At 38.7% G+C, this 24,839-nt stretch overlaps 1 protein-coding gene across 6 annotated transcripts in view; it reads right to left on the bottom strand.

Annotated features, from left to right (window-relative positions):
* Positions 1 to 24,839, bottom strand: part of LOC138935573 (nephrin) — a 357,081-nt gene that overhangs the window by 62,933 nt on the left and 269,309 nt on the right. For all 6 annotated transcript variants that reach the window (XM_070300241.1, XM_070300240.1, XM_070300245.1 and 3 more), the window contains one exon: positions 13,040 to 13,169. In XM_070300241.1, coding sequence (XP_070156342.1) covers positions 13,040 to 13,169 — 130 coding nt within the window. The remainder of the gene's footprint in view (positions 1 to 13,039; positions 13,170 to 24,839) is intronic.

The following is a 24,839-nucleotide window of genomic DNA, read 5'->3' as shown; positions in this document are numbered from 1 at the left end:
TTTCCGCTGAAAAATATCCGGAATATCAATCCGTTTCATCGGGATTATGACTGGCATGTTCAAAATAATCTGTTTGCTCGACTTTAATTTATACTAATAGCGGATCAACGTTGAAGCTCGAAACCCGTTATATCGCGGACGTTGCGCTTATCTCGCGGCATTTACCTGTTGCCGGAAAATGCTCACGTTTGGTTAGTCGCCGTGAAAATTAGTCCGAATTATCTCGAAGCGACAGCGGGCAAAAACGAGGCGTAAAGACGTAATTATTCGTTATCGTGACCAACAGTGGTATAGGTATGATCCTGCGGCCGATGTCTACTTCTCCAAGTTTGCAATTATTCAAGGAGACGGAAAGAAAGCGAGAAACTGCAAAGAGGAAAAGATGAGGGTGGTCCTTCCGATCGCGTTCGATATACCGAGCCTTTAATTTCGCGTGCGAGTGGAAGAGGAATAATCTGGCAAGTTTCTCCCCCCCTTCCTCGGTCTCTCTCTCTCTCTTTCTCTCTTTACTCGATCGCCTCTATCCGCTTGCATGCCTAATACGATGGTTGGTAATTAACTCAGCAAATTACGAGACCGTAGCGTTGGAACTTTCCGCGGTTCCAAGTAGACTCGAATATTGTAGGTTTCTAACTAGAAAGTGGGAAAAGGAAGGCAATAAGGAAGTGTTTCCTTCCTTACTTAAAGACAGATGCTTGTGATCGAATCGAAAGAATTTTGTGTCAACAAACGGCTTAAAAATATTTCTCATGATTACATAAGCTTAACTTGACGCTTAAGATAACGTATTGCGTCGGACGGAGAAATCCAGCGAAAATGAAAAAGGAGGAGAAAAATGTCTGTTGGATCGTGTCGATAATATGACTGGATTAGTCGCCCAACATATTTAAATATCTTTTGTTACACACAAATAAAGTACCCTGAAGCAAATATATTTGAGAGCAGATGTATCAGCGCGTCCCTCCGTTTAATCTCATATAAATTTGATGACGATAAATACGAATCGTTGAATGGCTTTCATGTCAATTTTCTCGCCGTATTCACGAGGAGAACGACACGTGATTGGAAACGCAACCCCTTTCACGACAACATCAAGAAATAAATGATGTACGATAACCACAGGGATCCTCGATGTTTGTCCTCTTTCGAAAATTTGACGACGGTGCGTTTCTATTTCGGGAAGTTATTTTCGAAGAGAAGTATTTCAAAGTCAACTGACAATGAGTCGAAAATGGCTAAAGTGCCGTCAAATATTCCCGTGTACTCAAATTAACCGTTTGTACGAAAATTGTCCACGATATCAGACGTGCGATTAAACTTTTATCGCGCTGTAAACCTTATTTGCGCGTACCGCTTTTCCACTTGAATCGGGAGATAATAATCGGAACCTGGTTGAAAATTCTCATGAGCTTTTGATGACGTGCAGTCGTTCGCGAAAGTTTCTAATAAGCCTCGATCTTCCAATCTTGAAGATTCCCGGTTTCATTTCAACCGTGCACAATTTTGGGTTAAAGAGAACCGACATTGGGGAATAATGTCGGCGGCGGTGCGGGCAATGGATGGCGAAAGGGATGGGCAGGGCGAGAAAAGGGCGGGGGAGAAGCGCCACTCGTAACAAACAAGGCGTACCGTAGAGACAAGAGTATTGTCCCACGACTGTATGCAACTAACCCATGGTATAATGTACTCCCACCCCATCCTCCTTGGCGTCGCGCGAAACTAGGGGGTGGCGAGGACGGGGTGGAGGGTGTATCTTACGCTCGCAACTACCGTACTACAGATCCAGAGGCGCCGTTACCTTCTATTATACCTATTCCTATACCGGGTAGCGTCGCTGTGCGAAACAACCGACTAAATGAAGACACATTGCTTTCATTATGAACTACCTAGTATACGGCTGACGCCGCACAACAGCCAACCCTTCCCGTTCTCTCTCGGGCCTTACCTACGATTATCTCTAGAAATAAGCTAGGCAGTAGATACATAAACTCTTCTTGTTAGAATATATCTTGCAAAGTGCTTTAGACCCGTTGCATTTTTCGCACAACCATTCCAAGATTCGCGACAAAACTTTTAATATCAAAGGATCGAGGCAGTACAGTAACGTTTAAACGATAAGAGTCTGAATTAGTCAATCGAATAGTCAAATATTTGAAAAATTTATTTTTGATATGATCAGAATCCAATAGTATAATTTAATACGGAAATAATGAGTATTCTCCGATTTATAATCAATTAAAACGAACGATTAAATTTTCAGACCGATTCTTCGTTGCAACAATTTGATATGTAACAAAAGCTTACATAAATGATTAGCTTTTTTAGGTAACATAAGTGATGAGTCTCTCTCTCTCTCTCTCTTTCTGACAATATCTAAATAAATTATAAATAATTTTTTTGAAATATACATGTAATTATTAAAATATCACGCTGTAAGTGATATCCTAGACTTTTCTTATGTTTTCTTTCTATGGGTAACAGAATAATGTGAATACTAGTAGAAGCTCAACTGAGACACTGTGTATGTATAACGGCTAAAAAAGTACACATCGAGACACCGACAAAATCGCGAGCTGTCAGGAACATCGGACGCTTTCGTGGACTCTCTCTCTCTCTCTCTCTCTCTCTCTCTCTCTCTCTCTCGTCGCGAGGCGCACGCGTTTCTTGTTACTGCCGTTATCAGTAGCTACCCTCCATCGGTCTGGCATTCGCGGGTGCAGCGACGAATTATGGTTCATCAAATATATATCCGCGAGGCGTCCGTTTCCGCGCAGTGTCGCGCCCCGCGGGGGAGCGATTTATTAAGGCGCAAAAACGGGCCTTTAAGAACGGTCGCGCGGACGAGACAAGCCGCTACTAAAAGACATTTGTCTTATTCAAATGGCAACGACGGAAAAAGTTGAGGGAAGAAACGCACGAGGGTACGAGGGCGAGGTGCTCACGATGAGGAGATTGTAGCTAGAATGTGAAACACAGACAGCGCATCCTTTCCTTGCCCCCCTCCCCCCTCCTCCCCGTTTCATCTCCCTCTTTTCGTTCCCTCTTATGATATCCTCCTCTTCACCCATCTTCACCATCTCATCACCCTTCCTTCTCCTCTTCTTCCTCCGTCGTTCTCCCGGCGAACTCGTCGCTTACAAGCTCACCGCTGGGACCGACTCTGCAGTTTTCACTGTTTTTCACGTAATTAGAAGCCGGATAATTTATTTAACAACGCTCGACGCGCGGTCGCGGAACTTTTATTGTTTCGTGACTCCCGGCGGGTCGACGATGGACCGGGGCTTGAGGACGCAAGAAAACTAGATTGCGACGTGGATGCCACGTTGCTCGGCACTACTTCCGCGCGCGTGAACCACCCCTTTGACATTCGCGGACTCGTCCACCTTCGCGGATGGAGGTTTAGATGCAGAGTTTGCAGTCAACCTAGACACGATTACTAGAGATACAACAAGCTGGATTACAAATGCATAAATGCGGCATATAATATGTATCTTTTTCTTCGTTAGAGAGAAGTCATCAGTTGCAAGGAAATGAATTCTATCGCCAAGTTTATAACTATTTATAATAATAGATTGTCCAGAATGACGATTAGTTTTTGTCTTAAAGACGCAGACGCGAAATTATATATTTAAATAAGTTAATATCAATTTCCAATTTTTTAAAATTATGATTGTGTAAAGCTATCGAAAAGTGTAAACATTTAAAATTCTTATTTGAAAGTAGAGATATGTATTGTGTGTGTGTGTGTGTGTGTGTGTGTGTGTGTGTGTGTGTGTGTGTGTGTGTGTGTGTGTGTGTGTACATTCCCTTCTTTAATCTCAGAGGCCGGACATACTGCTCGACGCTCTTTATCGAGGCCACCTGCAGATTAGTGTTTTTCTCGAAGATAACCGCGACGTTTTATTTTATTTTATATTCTTTTTTTTTTTTGCAACTCTTATAGCTCTTGTCCATGCGCCGATCCGAGCGTCAGCGGGCTTAATGTCGCGCGTTGACAACGTCGTGTCGCGTCGTTACCCTCTTCTCAACCGAGTGTTGCGCTTGTTAACCGGGCGTGAAAATACGCGACGTCGGTCCGCCGCCGTGACGAGATAGCTCGCGTCCGACTTTCATTGCTTTTTTTTTACGTTTTCTTTTCTTTTCTTTTTTTTATCAGTCACGAATTCCGATTTCCCGGCCGGAATCGCTTCGCGCACGCGCGTTTCTTTCTTTTTTTTTTATAAATATGCATGTCGACAAAATGCGGATCCGGATGCCATTGCATTAGGCGAAAGCGCGCAACTAGGAAGCGGATGCGAATGTCGGCGGCTGATATCGTTTACCGCGCATATTATTCCGGAAAACCGAGAACGACACCGGCAATTATTATTTGTCACATTTGTTGTCCGCTCTCGCCGCTCCTGGAATTAATTTCGAGACGAGCTATCGAGCTATTAAGCAGCGGACACACGCGTCGTATCCTCGTCTAGGGCTTCTTCCGAATATGTGCTCGTGCTCTCTTGACCTACCATTCCGGTTTCGGCGATTACGCCACATTTCCGTGGCACGGCGTAACGATTACACCGTCGCCCGATGTAATTCATAATTTCTGCCACGCTTTATCTCGCGAGCCATTTCGAGCGGCGATTACATATTTCGCCGCTGCGTACGTCAGCGTGATCCAGCGCGACTTTCGCGAAATAGAGACTGTAATTGCGCTCGGCCAGACCTCTTGCGATAGCGTAACTTCCATAACCCTCCGCAATTATCCGGAATGCGAACTGACCGAGCGGTATGTGCGTCGTTGTACGTTAACTTCCTCTAACTTTAAACGCTTTAAGCGCGCAAAAGCTTTCTCGTCGACTCTTCGACCGCTCATTTTTTCCAACTTGCGGTATTCTCTTTTTTTTTTTTTTTGCCAATTCTCGCGAAATATGCAACGCGCGTCGCTCATCAAAGTCGCGAAGCCAAAATGGATAATCGCGTTATCAGACGATATCAATGCGTCGGGAAATTACCATCCGTCACCGTCGTCAATCGTCGATATTTTTTGCGAGGAATTTTCCCGACAGGGATTTTTTACCCATTACGCGCGGCGCATTTTATCAAAGGCTTTCAATGGTAAATTCAGTCAAAATTCGTCAAACCGAAATGACGGCTTCCGTGCGTGTACGAACTAGACGGACGGACGACTGGCAGTCCGTAGACGGACAAGCATGGTCGAGCTAATAGCAGTTACGAGAGCAGTCTGGTCTCGTGTAGCGAGACTGAAAAAACGTGATGAGACTACCAAATGACGTTAGAGGAGGAGCTAGATTTGAAGTTACATTTGGAAATATCGACAGGCAGATTTTCGAGATTTCAATTAAACAACGGTATTGTCAGCGATGAAACAACACACATATCGGAAAAAATTGTGCGGAGGCATAATATCATTATCTTATTCGTTATCTATTATTATCTTCTACGGCACCTTATATTAATATCTTTAATTATTTTGTAAAACTTTACGTTGACGTTTTAAATGTCAAACTAATTAAAATATATTTCTTTGAACGTTTAATTAATGTAATTAAAGTAATTGGATATTTTAAAAGTTCTTCTAGTTCCTTTAAATTTTAAGTTTTTTAAGAACATCTTTCACTTGCTTCTGTTTTAATTTAATTAAATATTACATAATTTAAATAAACGTATACTTAAAAACTTATTTCTAGAATTAATTCTAAAACACACGCATTTTTACGATATAAGTCTCTAGTTTGACTCAAGTCGAGCTTGCAATTATTTTTAACTGGGCCTTATATCGGGAGAAGCAAACATTGCTCGGTGTGGTCCGATCAATACGCTTAAAGACTTAAGTCTTACATTTCGCATTGTCTGGTGGACTTAACTTCGCCCAAAGTCGACGTCTGACTCAACTCGCTATAGCATCACTGTGTTTGCCCGATTGCAAATTCGGCCCCGCCTACTCTACAGAAACCTTTACTAAAGCATACACACATACGTATCATAAAATACACATGAATTATACGAACACACAATGTTTGCACAAAGACGAGAAAGATCGCGCGAAAGTGACAAGGAAACATGACGTTCCCTTTTTATAGCTTTGTTTGTATTTTCGTATGATATACTGTCACGCATCGAACAAATTGTATGGTCATTTTAGTTAAATATTTTATGCCCATCAGATAATGTAGACGTTAACCTTCTTCTCCTAGTTTGTACATTGAAACATTAAATGATACCAGATACTAATTATAAGATAAACAGTACAGGGTTTATTCTTATCTATATTCACGAAATTCAATCAATCAAGACAGCGTACTTTTCATATCTTTATATATCGAAATAGACATAATTTTTCCAACAGTTCTGATTTGAAAAAGTATATAGGTACAATCATAAGAAATTCACATTAGTAGAAATTATTTAATGTATAATAATATAATAAGTGTTTCAACTGGAAAGAGAAAGCAAGAATGAAACGGTGCAAATGGAAATGTCAATATCTCCTTAGGTATCCTGCTTGAATATGATGCATAAATCATAATATAATGAACTTGTAATGTCAGTATTAGCTCTCTCGACAAGTTTCATTATATATTTACTCTTTCCAAGGGCACGCAAAGAATATTATGTATGCTGACCTCCGCCAATTGGCTGCCACGCTAAAACGTTCCGAAATTTCTACTCGACATGACATGCCCCGCATGGGAACGTGCAAGCGAGTCGCTAAGTAAAAAAATAACAGACATCTCGTTTTGCATGTAACATTTTGCAGCGGCACACGCGGAATGCAGCAACCGCAACTCTTATGCAATATTTATATCGGCAGAAGAGTCATTACGTGTACGTCTTCCGTTTGCGATCCCTTTTTCTTCGATCGCGCGATCGCCTTTGTTTCTATTTTCGAACATTCAGGTGTATACGATCGCATCGTGTAAGGGCTAGGGAACAAGATCGGCGATAATTGCCGGTGAAATAGTAATGCAAATGTGCGATAGATTAGCATGTTGGCGTACACCGGTCGGGTGAGAACTGACGCTTCTTCCCCGTTTGCACGATACGGCGAGTATAATGGCTTTCCGATATTTATAACAGACGCTCGGAAGGAAGATATCGCCTTAGAAATTTCTATTTTTAATCGCCGCAAATTGTAACGTTCCTCGCGTATAAGTTTTTCAAAAAGAGTATCGTTCTTCCTTTGTTTTGGAAAGAAAGAGAGAGACAGAGTGAGACCATATTTTATATATCCTCAAACTCTTTAGATTAACTTCACCTTGAATATTAATATAACGTCTCATAAACGCCGTCCACAATAAACTTTTCCATAAATCATCTCGAGAGCAACTGCAAGAGGTATATAAAGTGAAGAAATATTTAGTGAGTTTACTTCATGAATAGTAATCGCAATTTTAAAAATATATCCTGCTCCGTCAGGCGGAGACGTGATTATAAAGATGAAAATGTAAATGTTACATTGACATCATCCCGACGCTTCTAAAGCAGGCGAGTTGATACCACCTGTGATTACGGGACACATAACGAAGCGCGTCTCGTAATAACGCAAAATGCAACGATCGCCACTCGCCGCATGTACGAGTGCGCGCGTATAGAAGATTTGACGTTAATGAAAACGCTCGCGTACACCAATTCAACTTCAAATTGAATTCGTTTATGACATTTCGTGACTTCACAGAGAACGAACGCGACAACGAAAATACAACAAAGAGCTACAGCACTGGATACAGCGAAATAGCCGACGTGAAATGAGGTCGGAATATCAGAAATTTGAATATAGCACTCATATACCTGCATCAAGTATAAGAGATATAATATTTACAAAATAATATATGATCGACGATCCTCAATGGAGCATTCAATATTAACGATATTCTCTTACTCTGTATTTAAAAGTTTAAAAATTAAAATTTGCTGTAATAGAAAGATTTTATCCGTAAGATTTTATAAAGCAAGGTATTTATATAAACGATCAAAGTTTTCGTTAATGGCTACGACACTTTCGCGATTTTCAGGAATTTTAATATAATATTAATATAACGTCGATATATACATATTAACTTTGCCGAAGCAGCGTTATAACAAAATCGGGATGTTTACTTCCTAGAAAAATATGGAAAACATAGAAAATATGGAAAAAATAAAGGAATGTCGTTTAAAAATTCTCTCTTTGACAATTTTTTAAATTTTGTAAACAGTCGGCAAGCCAAGTAAATTATGTGTTTAAAATATAAAGTATAAGTATATCTATGTTTGTTTATATATACATATTCAATGTCTTAATAAAATATTGAATATGCAGTACGTATTCTTTATCGCAATTTCTTGTGATAAAAAAAAAAAAAAAATGAAAATTCTATATGCAAGTGAAAAATATTTATCTTATGAAAGTTATTTAGTTTTTTTCAGTACATTTATACATTTAATACTTGAAACTTTAAGAGGCTCTGCGTTTTTCCTTCGTATAAGTGAAAAACATTAGAAAATGTATACAATGAAAAAATTTATTTTAGAAACTTGCACCGAAAAATTTTTAAAATATTTTTTTCATCTGAAACTTTGAGCAAAAATATTCCGGAAGATCGGGGAATTTTTTTTACAACACATGAGTGGACTCCTTGCAAGATGATTAAAAGTTTGCGAATTCCGAAAAGGAATTGGACGATTGCATAATACAAAGCGTGTAATGCGGTATAGCCGATGTAAGCCGATTTTATACCGAGTAGATTTCAAGCTTCGCGACATCATTAAATGTGTGAGATGGAGGAGGAGGAGAAATCGTGAAATTATATCAAATAATATAATTTAAACGCGCAATGCAGTATGTCACATTAGTTTGTTACACTCATTTAATTTCATCATGCGAGATTGCGCAGTAGCTTTCTTTTTTTTTAGTCAATAGTAATTTGCTTTAATTATTGTAAGCGGCAATATTTAGTGCGTTGCGATCAGTTTCAGTTTCTCGAAGAACATAAAAATACAGGAGCATCAAATTTATGAAGATTATTGCTTATATCTATAGCATTATATAGGTATATAGACTGCACGCGCGTATCGACTCTCCGTTAATTAAATTTATCTGGCAGCCCTTATATCGATTTGTTGGTATATCTAAAGCAAAATGATTGACAAATTAGGTATCCATAAATAAAGCCGATAGTAATTAATATTTTATTAGTTGCTATCAGAGCAATTTTCGAGAATGAGATATATCGATTCAAGACAAGAGAAAATATATTACCCATTGACACGCTCTTTTGCTATTTCAATTAAAATCCGTTTCACTTGCTTTGTATTTTCCTCACGTCCCAGAATTGGTCAATCGTAAAAGATCTATCGAAGGATGATAAGAGAAACATTTTATCGAAAAGTGCTCCTGTCTTAATTCAAATTTATACTTTTATTTTTTCTAGCATGTAGACGACATTTGATATTAACACAAGATTAGCATCGCATATGATTTACAGTCGTATTCGGCGCTAAACCTGCGATAAAAATAATGATCCACATTTCTTTTCACAAAACGCGAGCTTCTTCCCTTCGGATTCCTGTCGGATCGATACGACACACGGAGACGTACAATGTCATCGTCCCGCACGGTCGGATATATGTATATTTATCGACTCGCGTCAATTTTACAATCTAACGTGATTTACGAGGCGGGTCCACCCGCGACGTATTCAATGCCGGATAAAAATCGTTAGGGAGAAAATCGGTTACGAGACGAATAACGTACGTACCGCGACCGTGAAATATGATGGGCGTTTGTGACAAAGTAGCTTCCTTTAAATCGTATCACCGACCGACGCGATACACCATTATCTTGCGGAATGTCTTCCAATGTGCCTTGTATACATCATCAGTTTTCTCCCCTAGTTTCCTCACGTCTCTCTTTTCTTTCGAATTTCGTAGCAGATGACTCCATCATCTCGCGATTGCGCTTTAGCCAAGTAATGCCGGGAAGGTCGTACTATCGAGACGGATTCGCGCGATAAAATTCATCGAGCGATCGGCATATCCGCCACAGAGGATATGAACGATTTACGATTGCCGTCCGAGTTAACAAACGGAAGTACATCGATGTTTACTTGCGCTTTATGCGCATTGTAATTCCCAACCGCCTGTCCCGACGCGCCGGTTTCTCATTAATCGATGCTACATTTGCATTACCGTAATGAAAAGAGCGACGAGACGTCAAGCCGATTACCGTCAATTAACTTGATTAAGACCGCGGTGTCTCTCGATGGTCTATAAATTAATAAGCGACCATACAGTCATCTATATATTTTAGATCGTGATTTTGGTCGCCATTCAATAAAGCACTCCGTGATCCTTTTCAAATTTAGACATGACAGATAGAAAGAGCAAAAGTCCTTGTCAACGAAGTAATATTGAGATCGAAACAGACAGCATCAAATATATATTCTATAATTGTCGATTTAAAAATAATTATCTGAGCAGAGAAAGATCGTTATATATTGATGTCGCAAATAATAGATTTTGAAATTTAATTTCTATATATTCTCTACTTGTTCCAATCTGCGGGAATATACAAAATTTAGTATTTAGCATCATTCTTTTCTTCTCTCTATCTATCTATCTATTTCGTGCTTTCTCTCATAATAATTGTTTCGACCCGATATAAATTCCGTGATTAAAACTTTTTACTGTACACGCAAATAGAAATTACATAAAAAAATTAGGTGATCCGAACGACAAAAGACTCAATTTTCTTGCTGTTAGTAACAAAGTTAATTACTTTTACTTAACTGTATTCCAACTATCTTTGCGTATTCATCTCTTTCTCTTTGAGATTTAAATAAACAAATTATTTCGCTTTAAAGAGTTTCGATAAAAGATAAGATAAAATATTAATTTTTAGATAAAGATCTTTTCCTATTTGTGTAATATCTTTTTCATCCATGAAGTTACTATTTTTATGCGGTTTTGAAATGCGTAAAAAAAAACATACGTTCTACGTTGTGTATATATGTCTTCTATTTTTTAAATCTAAAAAAATGTCGTAAAACGAGCAGTTCCGACACGTTGGTCTTGTCTGCAACTTTATTCGAAGGACAGACAGCCAATTGCGCGGAATGGAGAAATTTATCTGACGAGTGTGTGACTATGCCTGCCGATTTGATTGCGGTCAGCGTATCGAGGAAAACGTCAAACAAACGACCCGTCGCTTTTTCATTCGGACTTTCAATTCGACGTTGTAAATTGTGGCTCGCGATCCGACGATTTTATCTGGCTATCGCCGGCGTGTCAGCGAGCAATCTTTTAGTAGCCGGTACTCGCGCGAGTGCTTTTCCTCGTGCGATCGAAGAATAATATGTGCAACATTTTCGCGTAACGAAAAATGGCCCTTACAAACTACTATTCTAGAGAACTGTTTTGAGGAATATTGCACGACATACACAAACGCGTTTTCGGATATTCACTTAAACTTATATTTGCTCCGTTATGTATTTACGTTTAGGCGTTCGGCGTAATATCAAAGACGCAGCAAAACTTTTAGGTTCGAAACTTTCGAAATTGACCCAGGAAAGTTTAGGATAGTCCCTCGGTATAACCGATTTCTCTCCATCCCCTAACTCAGTTGCTATTTGTTTTATGCTAACATGAAGTTAATTACACCGATGTCGGAGTTGGTTTGGGATGCTTGATTATATTTCGCGAAACTGCGTCTAATTGCATTTTCATACGATTACTTACTTTGATATTAAGACGACGAGTTTTCGGATCCTGAGAATAATCACTTTTTATCGTCCCCAACAAGCGGAACGAATATTAAAGAAAATATTATCCCTTCTCTTATATTTTACGTAATACATTGTACGTAAAAAAAATATACGCGAACAAAATTTCTCTGGCGTTTCTTGATAATGGCAGACCTACAATTTAAATTTCATTAGTCAGCCAGTATAGATACGCCCCCGCTTAATACGCTGACAATAATTATTCGATCGGTGGAATGTTTGCGGACAGAGGCCGTAAATATGAGAGTCACCCTTAGCCGCCCTCTCTCCGGTTTATATATTTTCTTGCCTCTGCCACTGAATTCGTGTGCTCGGGCGAGCTCGCATTTTCGCAAAGGGGCCAGCTCGTATCGGGCACAGCCATCGACAAATCGACGTCCAGCTCGGGCAACACACGAAAGCGGCACTCGGTACACGCGAGTATAGCACGTGTGAATATCGCTTACGTGAACCAGGTTTGCGCGAGACTTCTTTCTATCGTCGCCTTTATCGTGACGTTTAATGAGCACGGGTCACGGGTTGTATTATCCCAGAGTGGTTCGCTTTTTATACAGCCGCGCCGCGATGGTAACTTTAACCCCGATACGAGGAGGGACGAGGAGAGATAAGTGATAAAGGCGAATGCGAATGAGATCAGCGTGAGGAAATAATTATCACTTAGATATCAAAAATGCAATAAAAAAAAACCGCAAAAGTTCTTTTATTATGCCACTCGACAATTTTGTAACTCGCCGCCTTACTTCGCCATGTTCTACATCAAGGGCTGACGTTATTTTTTATACGATTCTGTAAGTAGCAGTAACTTTTAATCTCAATGCGGCTGGAAAAGATGAGTGATAAAAGTAGGTAAACGACGTAAAAAGGAAAGAAATAATTAATCACTATACCGTTGAATAAAACATCGGCTCTCTTGCTATCTCTGATACGTTCACTCTTTGCTCTTATTCTCGTCGATTTTCATACGTAGATGAAGTATTATTCAAATGAAATTCGAAATGTATTGCATTAAACATTGGTACGGCTTTACATATTTGAGAATATGTCGAATAAAATTTCGGTATTTTTCGATTAGTCCTGGAATATCGCTAAATATTTAAAGATTTAATATTCCTTAAAAAAAAAAAAATTATCGAACCAGAAAATATATCAGATACGACGTCAACTATGACTTCATATATGACCCCCCCTACATTTAACGATTCTTTGCATGCGACGCACGTTGACTTGTAAGGATTCTGCTCAATAACCATAAAAAGCAAGGATTAAGAGCTTACCTGTAGATCGGTTGGACGTCACTCTTGTACCAGACGACCAAGATAGCGGAATCGTTGCGATGAGGTGGACGAATATCGCATGGTAGCTCGGCCGTTCCACCGAGAATCGCTCTTACGAACAATGGTGGCCCTAAAATATAAAGTATTGATTGAATAGTTGTCATCTGCAATTTCCATTGATTCTACGATTGAAAGAATTTCAAAACAGAATAGCATTTTTAATTCTTTCTTGTCCGCTATCAGCAATAACTTTTATAAAATGCGCATTATATTAAATTATATTAATCATTATATATATATACTATTTGCTTTTTAAGGTACCTATTAGCAAATAATCTGCTTTAGATTCTTATCTTTCGTAATAAAAATATAAATTATAAAAGGAGATATTTTTATAAATTATTCGTGAGTTATCATCGTGATAAATATGTAATAAACATGTAGAAGAGAACAAATAAGGAGTACAAGTAACGTATAAAACGCGTGTCTAGCAGACAATAGATCCAAGTTCGAAGCGTAACTTGTATTAATATTTTTCTTATTTATATAATAATACCATAAACATAGTAAGATTTAGACTGCTTACAAGATAGCCTGGCCATAAGTTGAAATATTTAAATCTTTCTCCACAGAGAAAAGGAACTGTGCGTATACGTATAACCGGTCGTGACTCGCGTGACATAACATTCTCGCGTAATGCCGCTATGTTTTCCCCATTATTCTGCGTTAAAAACAGATAGACACCCAAACTATTGACAATCTGTCTTTTTCGTTGCGGAGAGGACATTCCCCCACTACTTCATAAACAATCTATACTTGCTCTGTTATGAATAATACACGTCTTTGTTTACATACTTGGCAGTATGTCAGTATCGTATAGTGGGGAGTGTCCTACTCTAATGAAAAACACGAGAAAGACGGACCGATGTGTAGAGAGACGAAACGATTGTTATTATTTAGTAAGCGTTCATATCTTGAGAAAAATATATTATATTATCCATCAATAAAATTTTTCATTCCACATTAATGTGTAAATTCGAAACAGGAAATTATATCTAAGTTTCGATATAAATATTTGTTGTTGTTGTAGTAGAAAATTCTTTAATGAAAGTCTAAGATTTTTAGTCGCAAACAATAATTAAAAATTAATTAATACGAATTTAATGTAAAAATAAAATCTTTCACCTCGACAATTTTATTTATTTATTTTTTTTTTTTTGTTTTTGCGATTATATAACATACACTTTTACATACGTAATAGTAATTTAAAAAATTAATACGGACAAACGTCAAAGGAAAGAGATTGATTTTATTTTATTGGTCATTTCGTTACGCAAACGAACGAAGATAAGCAGAAATTATTTTTTTGTATAGGTATATATCTGCAGTGATTAGTTTTATATTAAAAAGTTGCATCGCCACGCAATGAGTTCCATGTTCAATAAGAGATCTATGTTATTGCTACCCTTATATTGGATTAGAAATAACTTTGAGTGGTTATTTCCGACGTAGGAAGTTCGTTTTACTTATAAATAACAGAACTGACGCAGGTGCAACACGAAAGGTGATTGCGTTTCGTAGATTTACCCGTCCTACCAAGAAACGTATACATGGTCACGTATTACTCCATATATATAGCGCACAGATCGCATCTACTTTTAACTTTAATAATTTTCTAAATTATGCTTTTACGTTTCGCGATATATACGAACTTTACATTAATTTTATAAAATCGACTAGTGATTTGAGGGAGAAAATGTTATATGATTTATTTATAATTAAAATATAGAGTTGGCGAGTCGATTTTTGCAATATGTAATTAAAATATACATTACTTATTAATTAAGAGTATTGGCTGCTTTAATCAAACACAATATTGAACCATAATTATTTTGCATTTGATGAAGATAAAATTAAATATTGAAGAAATAATAATCGTAAAATCAATACGATCAATAAATTAATTATAAATATTTGAAAGAAGATCCGATGTGTTCAGGTAATTTACATTTGCGCGAAATAACGGGGAACATTGCTGAGAAATAATTGCGATTTATCGATAAAATTCGTGCTAACCTCTCCTATCGAGATGAATTAAATATTTCCGAGATAAAATGAGAAAAAGAAAACAAACTCAAACGACGAAAATATTGGCATATGCAGAACAAAGAGAGAGAGGTGACGTGAGAATTTTGCGCTCTAGAAAGCGGCCGTTTCCATTGGGCTTGCCGGGCATCGTCGGTCTGGGTCAGATATTGAAGGATCGGCGAGAATATTTGCGGAGGAGATGGGGCGAGCGACGCGGAAGAGGATGTCAGCGAGAACAACGCGCGCCGGAAAGCGGAAACGGGGATGTACAGTATATACGCCGCTGTCCGAGCGTATTAAAACTGTGTGAGCGAATCGCGGATGGATTTTCTTTCCAGTCTGTCAGAGCCGTAGAGGAAAGGCCGATCCGTTCGCTCTCTTGCCCCGACGACAGTTGAATTTTTCCAAATTCCTCTCTCGATTTCTCGACATAGTCGATCGATAAAACAATTCGCGAGTCGAGTTCCGCAACTTTGTTTTGATCGATCGAACTTATTTCCGAGAATGTGTATAAAATAAGCTTCCGTAAAGCAGTAACAATTCCATTCGATCGGCCATTACTAATTCAATTTTTTCGATAACTCGCACGAGAGCTATCGATTTTGTAAAGCGCTATCGTTGTAATGCCCGAGAGTGTCCGCTGGGACAGAAAATATTCGTTGAATAATAATTTCTCGAGCTTCCAAGAAAATTAATAATAATATTTTATACGAAATATTTTCCCTACGAGAAATGATTTTTATTTTTAAAACATTCCATCACCGTACATCTTTTGGTTACTCGAGATATCTGTCTTAATATAATTGTCTTATTAATTTTTTATCAGTTTCTAAAACTTGCTTGAAAATGTAGGCAAACGTATAATTAGAAGTGAGTACTTTGTAGCGAGATAAATTAGGGACAGTATACATTTTCAAGAAAAAATATCTAGCTAATTAATATACGCGACTATATTAATTATCTTACATCTTAAAAATGCATAGAATAACATTAATTATTTTCGTTGTATATTCTTGAAAATGTATCTCTCCCTCATTCACGGGAATGCGACGTGCAAAACAAAAGTGGCGGGCATTCTATTATCAAACTTGGCGGTGCCTTTATCTTGCTTCGTCCAATTTCTGAGTTTCTGTCATAAGAGTCATTTCTCTTCCTTACATTTTCAGAACCCCATGAGCGATAGTTCGCACGGCGCGCATATTAGGTCTCTCGTTCCAAGTTTTGAATTTTTAAGCAGAATTTTCACTCTGTGCCGCCGTCACGGGAGGGAATATATTATGCAGTCCCTAATTTACCGTCCTAGCGCGCCTCAGCCTCGCGGAACGGAGAAACGAGTTTACGCGAAGGAACAAATGGAGGGCCATGGTGTCTATTTCATGGCGCCGCTTATTCGAATACCCTTCACATTTTATTTTTAACGAAAAATTCGCCGGAATAAAGTGCATTGTGGTTCAATCAATTATATTCAATTATAAACAAGGAGCGTATACATTTCGTATTTACCTTTTTTATACATCTTGTCTCATGTATCTTTATTATATTACTGTATCGCTGATATGAATAAATTAGAATTGAACTCCGTATCATGAAAATTTTAAACCATTTGATATTTACTTTAGCTTAACCATTCTTTACCAGATTTTTTAATAATTTTCGAGCTCTTCGAGGTTTCCGGTGAAACTGCTTTTAATAGATTTCTGCGGCGAGATTTTGCCTATTTCAAATCTGGGACAACGTCACCGGCGTGGAAAGGTATATCGAAATTTCACCCTGTAGATTTTTTGAGCCAGCGCGCCTCGATAGATGAAAATCCCTTTGGCGTATCCGCGTAATATAAAACACACACACACACACACACACGAGTCGGAATATCCGCGCATCTCGTCGTGATAGGATTTTATAGTACATTCCGAGGTGCGCATTGATTTTCTTTATTAGATTACACTAATCCAAATTCCTCTGTCAACCGATCTCGCGGGGCGTCGCAAATATTCGCACGCGCAAATCCGTCTCACTAGAGACGAATGATTAGAATGATATATGGTACGTAGTTAATTCCTTTGCGTCGAGGTCAATGCATTCAGAGTAGACGGAGATGCTAATTAAATTTGCTGGCAACCGAAGTGGTACCACTTTGCACGCGAGCTTCTTTTTTTTCGGCATTATACACGGATAAAGGGGAGGCTTCCTCCTCGCACAGTCATCTTCGCGCCGCGTACTCTTCCATTTTTCTTGCGCCCGTAGTTCATAGAGTTAACGTTAACGGTGTTACCCGGCACGTCGGAAACGCGCGAGCGGTTGCTTTTACTCTTACCTACCTACCTACCTACATACTTATCCTACCCGTACATATCTCTACGTACGTGGGATCTCTAGTCTCGCGTGGTACGCCCGGTGTAAGCGTATAAAACAACGGTTTTCACGACGCCCGCTAAATTTCCCTTGGGCCGCCCGCGCTGCATTATGAGTCCTGAAGGGTGGCGGCAACTGCGGATCGTTCCTGTCGCGCATCTTGTTCCCGTGCTCTTTCCTCCCTCTTCCTACCCCGCCCCGTGTTGTTACCTGCCCAGAGGGTAACAGCGCACGACAGTCACGAATCATGCTGAAAAGCGTTTTGAGAAAAATCGAGGGCTTCTGTGACGCGTCGCCTGCCTATTTGACATACTTTAGAAAAAAGGAACAACGACGAGAAAGAGAACAAGAGTGCGTGCGAATAAGTCAACGAGTGAATAGCGAGTCAGTACAATCCCTTTCGTCGACGAACAGGAATTCTTCTGAATTTCGCGTTTCGTTGATAATTTTTTCAACGATGGATGAGCATTGCACAGATGACTTCGTGAAAGTCGTAATGCTATCGCGATGGAAACGCATTCTTTTTTTGACATCTGTCGCGTAAAAATCCTTTCGTTACACATCGTGGTTGATGAATATTTATTGGAAAAATTATTACAGTAGATTAGTCCCTACGCCATTATCGACGTTATATCGGAACGTTTCGCCTTTCCTTAAAACTAATTCGAAATTGATCTTCTACAACGACGCGAAACAAAATTTTCGGTCTATATTGCGTTGCAGGCATGTTGGAGTGAATTTTCGCCTCTCTATCTACAGGAAAGAATAACATTGCGTACGTGATACTACTCGTCTCTCTGTTCTTTAGCGTGAGAGAGATAGCTTCTTTTTTTTTTCCTCCCCGGGGATCCAATTTCGGAAAGTTGTCCGTTACACGGCATGTAGCAAACTAGCTCGCGAATTTCGAAAATCGCAATTCTGATGATTAATCTTCCAACACCTGGAATAACGCGCCGAGATGCGCCATTCTGCGGCACGAGTCGCGTAAAAATATATTTCACGTACAAAAAAAATATCCTTAACAGTTTATTTTAGATATAAATCCAAAACACGAGGTTGTTATAGAAATATTTAGAATGTGATATATAAAATTCTATTTTGCAACTCGGTCGTTTCTGAAACATGTATACGTGAGATATCGGTTAACCGTGTAAATGTGACGTTGTTGTTGTCGTCAGATGATATTATTAAAGACACACGCGTGTTACATCAAAGTAACGATTCTTTTGGAGAATTCCATCGGAAGAAGCGTGCTTCGCCAGCACGGATATTTACCGTGTAACGTATCCTACCGAGAGGAAAGTGATATCGTCGACGCAGCGGAAAAGCCGCGCTTTATGAAATGCTGCTGAATCGACGCTGCGGTTTCCGTGTACCTGGCGTATAGGTTTACACAAGTTTCGGTGCACTTCGGGAGGAAATTGGTAACAAGGAAAGGTTGTCAGCGAAAATCCGAATGGATCGCGAAACAAAATCGATCGCGAACGATGAACATTCTACGCACCACGATCGCGCAACAATCTCCCATCCGAATCGTTTCCGGCCTACATTAGAAAAAAAAAAGATTGTGAAAATAAAATTATTCATAGATTTGTCAAAGGGAATTCCATTTCTGAAATGGATTTTATACGCATATATCATTACAGGTATATCCTGCATAATTATAATATATTCGGAGCGTTAATTAACAAGGGTTTCAATTTGCACAGTAGTTTCCAAAGCATTAAAGCAGTAACAACGCAAATTAAGGGCTATCTGCAAGCTAACGATCGACGTACAATGTGTATGTAACTTGGAATTTAGTAATAGTGGTAAGAGATAATATATAATACAATATATGGTGTATGTGTGTACCTGATGTATCGAACTGAAAAAGATTTAAAAACACAAAAGAAACTTTCTCTCTCTCTTCATTTCTGATTGATTTTTTAAAATCGTTGGTCACATATGTGACAAATTTAATTAAAAGCCATTATTATTGCACGCAGCTTTGTACACACTATCAGATAATAAAACTTGGCACGATAATACTTATACTGTAATCTTTTCCGGACACTTTACGATTGCTGCTTACTTAATCGCGCGATAGCGCCGTTTCAGTCTTTACGTTGCGTCGCGAGGGAAATAGATAAGCAAGGGGGACAAGATACGCGAATAGGTCGCCGATAAGGAATACGGGAATACAAGGACCGCGCTGCTAAAGCTAGAGGCCGGAAATCAGTGTTACGGCTACCCTCGTCCGGGCGAGCCTCGCGCAGAAATAACCCAAACGGGTATCCGGCTAAGCCGATAATCCGCGGGTCAGACAGTGTCGAGAAGCCGTACAACTTTGCTTAGACCCGCCCATGTCCCTTGCGCCCTTATCCTACGGGCGTTCGTAGGAAACGTGCGGTTAGCCTGGGAGCTGCCGTTTCTGCGCTTTGACTACCGCCACACCTCGTAGAAATCAATTTACTCTCGGGCGATTCTACGGGATTCAGCGGGGAAAGATCGCTGCTGCGCGAAGGCAAAGATTAAGGAGAATAAATACGAAAACCGCGTTGAGTCTTTAGCAATCGGAGACACGTCGATATCGCGGCTCGCTAGTTCAACCGTAGCTAAGAGACAAAGTTAAACTGAGCGTAGTTTCACGATAGAAGACAATTGACAAATACGATATTCGGCCATCAAAGTTCATTTAATTTTCAAATCAATTTTGTCTTCCATGGTTACACTTTAACGGAATCTAAAATTATTATTCGTACAATCGTTTCATTATTTTCTTTTTTCTTTATTATAGAAAAAGCAGAAATCGCGTTATCTCGAATAGGAGAGATAAATTTTTTTTTTTTTTTCATCAAATTAAATTATTGTAAAATTTTCATTATTAATTAAACTCCAATCCGGAAATTAAATACACAAATTATAGATTAAAGTAAAGCCTGGAAAATCTAAAATTACTTTTGCATTTCTAATGTTAACTTAAATGCGATATCGACATATCGATCACGCTGATCGCCAAGAATCCAATCGATTTGTTTCTGCAATCAAGCAGCCGAACAACTTCTTCGTCCCGATCCTTCGCTCGCAAGGGGAGACAGAATCCGGAAACGGGAAAACTGCGAAACCTTGCTCAATCGAGATTAACCGCCGAGATAAACCTGCGTCAGATTGTCAGGAACGAGTGTCACGCGTCAGCTGTCGAGCTGTCACGTATTACACGAGAGAAGAAGAAAGAGATATCATTTTCCTTCGCTCGGACCTGAAATCATCAGATCACTCCGGTCAGAGCGTTCAAATAATAAAATCGGAAACATCGCTGGTGTGCGCGCGCACGCGCGTGTATATGTCCATATGTGTGCGGAGGCGAAGATATACGTTGTTCCGAGCTCGCAATATCGTCGAGTTTTAGGGTTTTCCGCAGCTGTGACAATGGCTGTCCGCAAGAACGGTACTACACGATTTTCCCCAAAACTCTCGCCAATATCACCATAACCATAATTCCACGATTCCATTGGGAACTTTTTTCCATTCGTGCCGCGTGGCCCTCGCTACTTGTTCACCGTTGTCCCCCGTTGTCGTCCTTACTCTGGGGACACGTGCGGAACTTTTTGCGAACAAGGCAATCACCGTAATGTGACGTTCTTTTCGCGGTAGCCAAAATTATTTTGCAAAACTTTATTGTCTTTTTTCCCGATAATCATCATATCGCTCGAATTTCGCGGTACAAATGATGTATAATATCGTACTCTCAACTTCGCAAAGTGATTGTTTTGTATAAATAATGAAGCGATATTTTGATTCACAAAAAGAGATCAAAAAAAGATAAAGAAAGAAACTGGATTGTTTTATAAATTTAATATAAGTTCCATCTGCATCGGAACATGATAATGTAAATATGATAATGTAAAAATATGAGTACATGTGTAACGAGAATTTATGCCCTCGCATTTGACAAGCAGAATCTTAGTACAGTCGCTTTGCGTCGTTCATTCTCTCTGATCTTTACCATACAAATATATATGAAATATTCGTCTTAAATTCGGGCATTTAACGATGACGGTTTCGCCGTAAGCGATCGAGTGTGTGTGTTCAGCGTCATGCTTTTTGCAATCTGGTTTCCTCTCGCTCGATACTCCACTTCAAAGCATAATGTTTAGCCGCTCTTAATCGTAGCTCCGGTACTTTGTTCAAGGAAAATGTGAGACGAGAGAGAAAAGGGGACAAAGGAAGGCACGGTCACACAGTATTTTGCAGATTGATAGATACACCTTGTTTCGGTGACACCTGACTGAAACGAATAACACGCTCGGAACGTGACACACGAAGAGATGTACTAAGTCCTATCGCTTTGAAAAACAAGCTAGGGTCTTGTTAAAACAAGAGTCTCGTTAAACTAAGGAACACTTTAGTGATATTACAGTTTTATTTTATATCGCGCTTTATTTACGAAAATATATATATATATATTTTTTCGTAAATAAAATTAAGCGTGTGTGTATTTAATTTATTTATCAAATTTTGAAACACAATTTTTATATATATTTTATTCTCGTCTTCTCGTTTAATACCGTAAGCTTTGTAGTCTATTTTCTATAACACATTTTTTACGTCATTATTATATTTTACTTTGTTTCATTATCACGACAGAATGCATCTTGACAAAATTATTTGTTGGAGTTAGTTCTTAATTCATCTCTCTTCTCTTTCGCTTTATATTATTATTATTATTTTAATCATCTCCCGCGACGTATTTTAATCATCTCGTTCAGGAGATATAACATGTTGCATGTACGGCAGCTGTTTTTGTTTCTTTATTTGTTTTGGTCCGCTACTCCACAACATCAAAGCCCGTAGCTCGGACAATTTCGACAAACCTTGTCGTTTACGCGTCGAGTTTACTCGAGGGAAATGTGATGGAGAAAGCGGTGCGTAAAATACATCCGTTACCCGTTGATCCACTATGCAAAAGCCTACGAACCTACAACGCCGCAAATTGTCGTGCTTGTTTTCGCATAGCACACATTGGGTTCATCAAACCTGACCTGTGATTCTCGTGAATTAGAAACTCTTCAAGAAACAAAACATACTGCACCTCGACATTTCAATTAATGGAAGAATAATTCAGGAAGCTGATTCGAGAAGGAATACAAAATAAAGTAGTAACGACATAAAAATTGTGTCGCAAAAAGAAAGATTCAAAATATAACCATGCATTTAAAATACTATATAAATCTTTGAATTTCCTCTCCGTACACATAAAATATATTATATTATTATTTTATAAAAAGAAGTATATGTGTGTAAAAAAAATTTTATTAGCCACTGAAAATATAATATTAGTAAAATGAAACATACGCTTTTATATCCTAATCGATAAAATTGTTCAACAAAAAATTTGTGAAAAAAATTTTTTTTTTTTTTTTTAGTTTTATATCTCACATTGCAGTTTTCTTTAAGGCTTTAGCGAATATGATATGTAAGAGGCAGAAATCTCGGTAGAAGCGTACGCAAAAATCGAACGCTCTTGAGAGCGTGTCGATCTGGTTTCTGTGTTCGCATTTTCCAAGGAGAATAATGGATCGTGAGGTTTTCCGAGTGAGTTTACGGGAGATTCATACTCAATTCACTGTCGATAAGCTCACTCGTAAAGATAAAGACGGAGATACTAGAAAAATACTCGAGGGGCTCAGGATGCTTTCAGGATAGACAAGGCAATACGATTTCAAGCGAAATGCTTTTGTTTTAGGGTAAAAAGAGAAAAAGGAACGCGAATGCACTTAATACATCATTCTATTTTTCATGACTCCAGAAGTGATGTAAAGCGTGAAGAAAATGATTTCGAATAAAATAAAGATAATAAAAGATTTCATATAACAGAAGATGCAATTATTTATGCAATGAAAAGAAAATCATTAAAAGTACTAAGAGTACAAAATTAAATATATCGTTAAGAGTAATAGATCTTCACTGAAATTTGATGAAATTGATCAACAAGCTCGTAGAAATGTATATTATAAAAGCACGATTCGCTATTTCATTCCGCTCTTTACTTCCTTTTGCTATTCGAATGGTGGGTTTTTGATGTAAGCTCGTCGTCTAATGAGTAACAAAGTTCTTTATCGTTTACGACGTCTCTTCTATCGGTGTGAAAAATCTGCTCTTCCCGCACTTCTCGCACTCGCTTTCGTGTACATTTGGCCCTTTGTCTGGCACGAAGTGCCGGCTGTTGCACGTACTCGCACTTTTTCCGTTCTCCCCTTGTTCACGAGTATTCTCTTAGGTTCCGGAGATTTTCTGCACCGGAACACGAGGTTAAGGGCGAAGGGCGAAAATGCCATTAATGGCATCGTTAAGGGTCTCATTAACGTTCTCGCGAGGGACGAATAACGACGAAGTAATTAAAATTCAACTTCTTATAAAACCGGCTCGTCACTTTTTTCTTTCAAACAGCAGCACACGGTTCTTTCTTCATTATTTAAGATCCTATTAACGACGTTAGGTTAATATCGAGAGATGGGCAAAAGGAACTTGGATGCAATTACTTTATCTTCTTACACCCTTATTTCGCATGTTTAGTTGCAATTAATGCAATATTAAAAAAACAATTAATACAATATTAAAAAAAAAATATTCTTTTAATTATTGGAAAGAAATAATGGAAACTATTTCATCATTGAACTTTGTTGAACATTCCACCATTGAATTTCTCAAACCGCCAACGGCTACAAACGACGTTCAACGATGAGTAACCATTTGCCTTCGCTTTAGCGCGATTTTTCGTTCGGAATTACTTACGAACCGAATCGAAGTTCACTCTCGGCGCGAAAGAGAAATGCCACGAGAAATGTCGGGAGAGGTAGGGAAAGAAAGAGGAAGGATGATGAATAAAAGGGAGGGAACGGGTGGAAGCTGCCAGGTCGTAACTATGAAACGATCTCACCCGAGGGAACGTCCTGCGCCGTATGTCCTCTGCATACAAATACCTTTCCTATAGCCGTTCAGCGAGGCTATCAGAGTTACCGCAGAGAACGGAAGACTGACTTGCCAATTTTAAAAGACCGTTTGCGAATGATGTACAACGTCTGCGCGTGTCTAGCTGTTCATTCGACGGTACGTATCGACATATGTATGTATAACTGAGAGATACCGTATCGGCAACGAAAACGTATCTCGCGTATACGAATCAGATTGTTTACGGTGGTTTCATGTAGTTTATTGTCAAGAGTAGACCGTTCCTGTCTCTCTATCCCAGAAAGTAACGGAAAATAAATCAAATTCGTTCTTGATATCGGATTTAAATCGATTAATACGCGTTTCTCGTTTAGTTCTTAATTTTCTCGATTACATTATGGCAGAACGACGATGGAATATTAAATTA

Source organism: Polyergus mexicanus, unplaced genomic scaffold (assembly GCF_030449975.1).
Source record: "Polyergus mexicanus isolate NDT 795.1 unplaced genomic scaffold, iyPolMexi1.0 SCAF_8, whole genome shotgun sequence".
Classification (NCBI taxonomy): Eukaryota; Metazoa; Arthropoda; class Insecta; order Hymenoptera; family Formicidae; genus Polyergus; species Polyergus mexicanus.
This window is presented reverse-complemented; position numbering and strand designations above follow the sequence as displayed.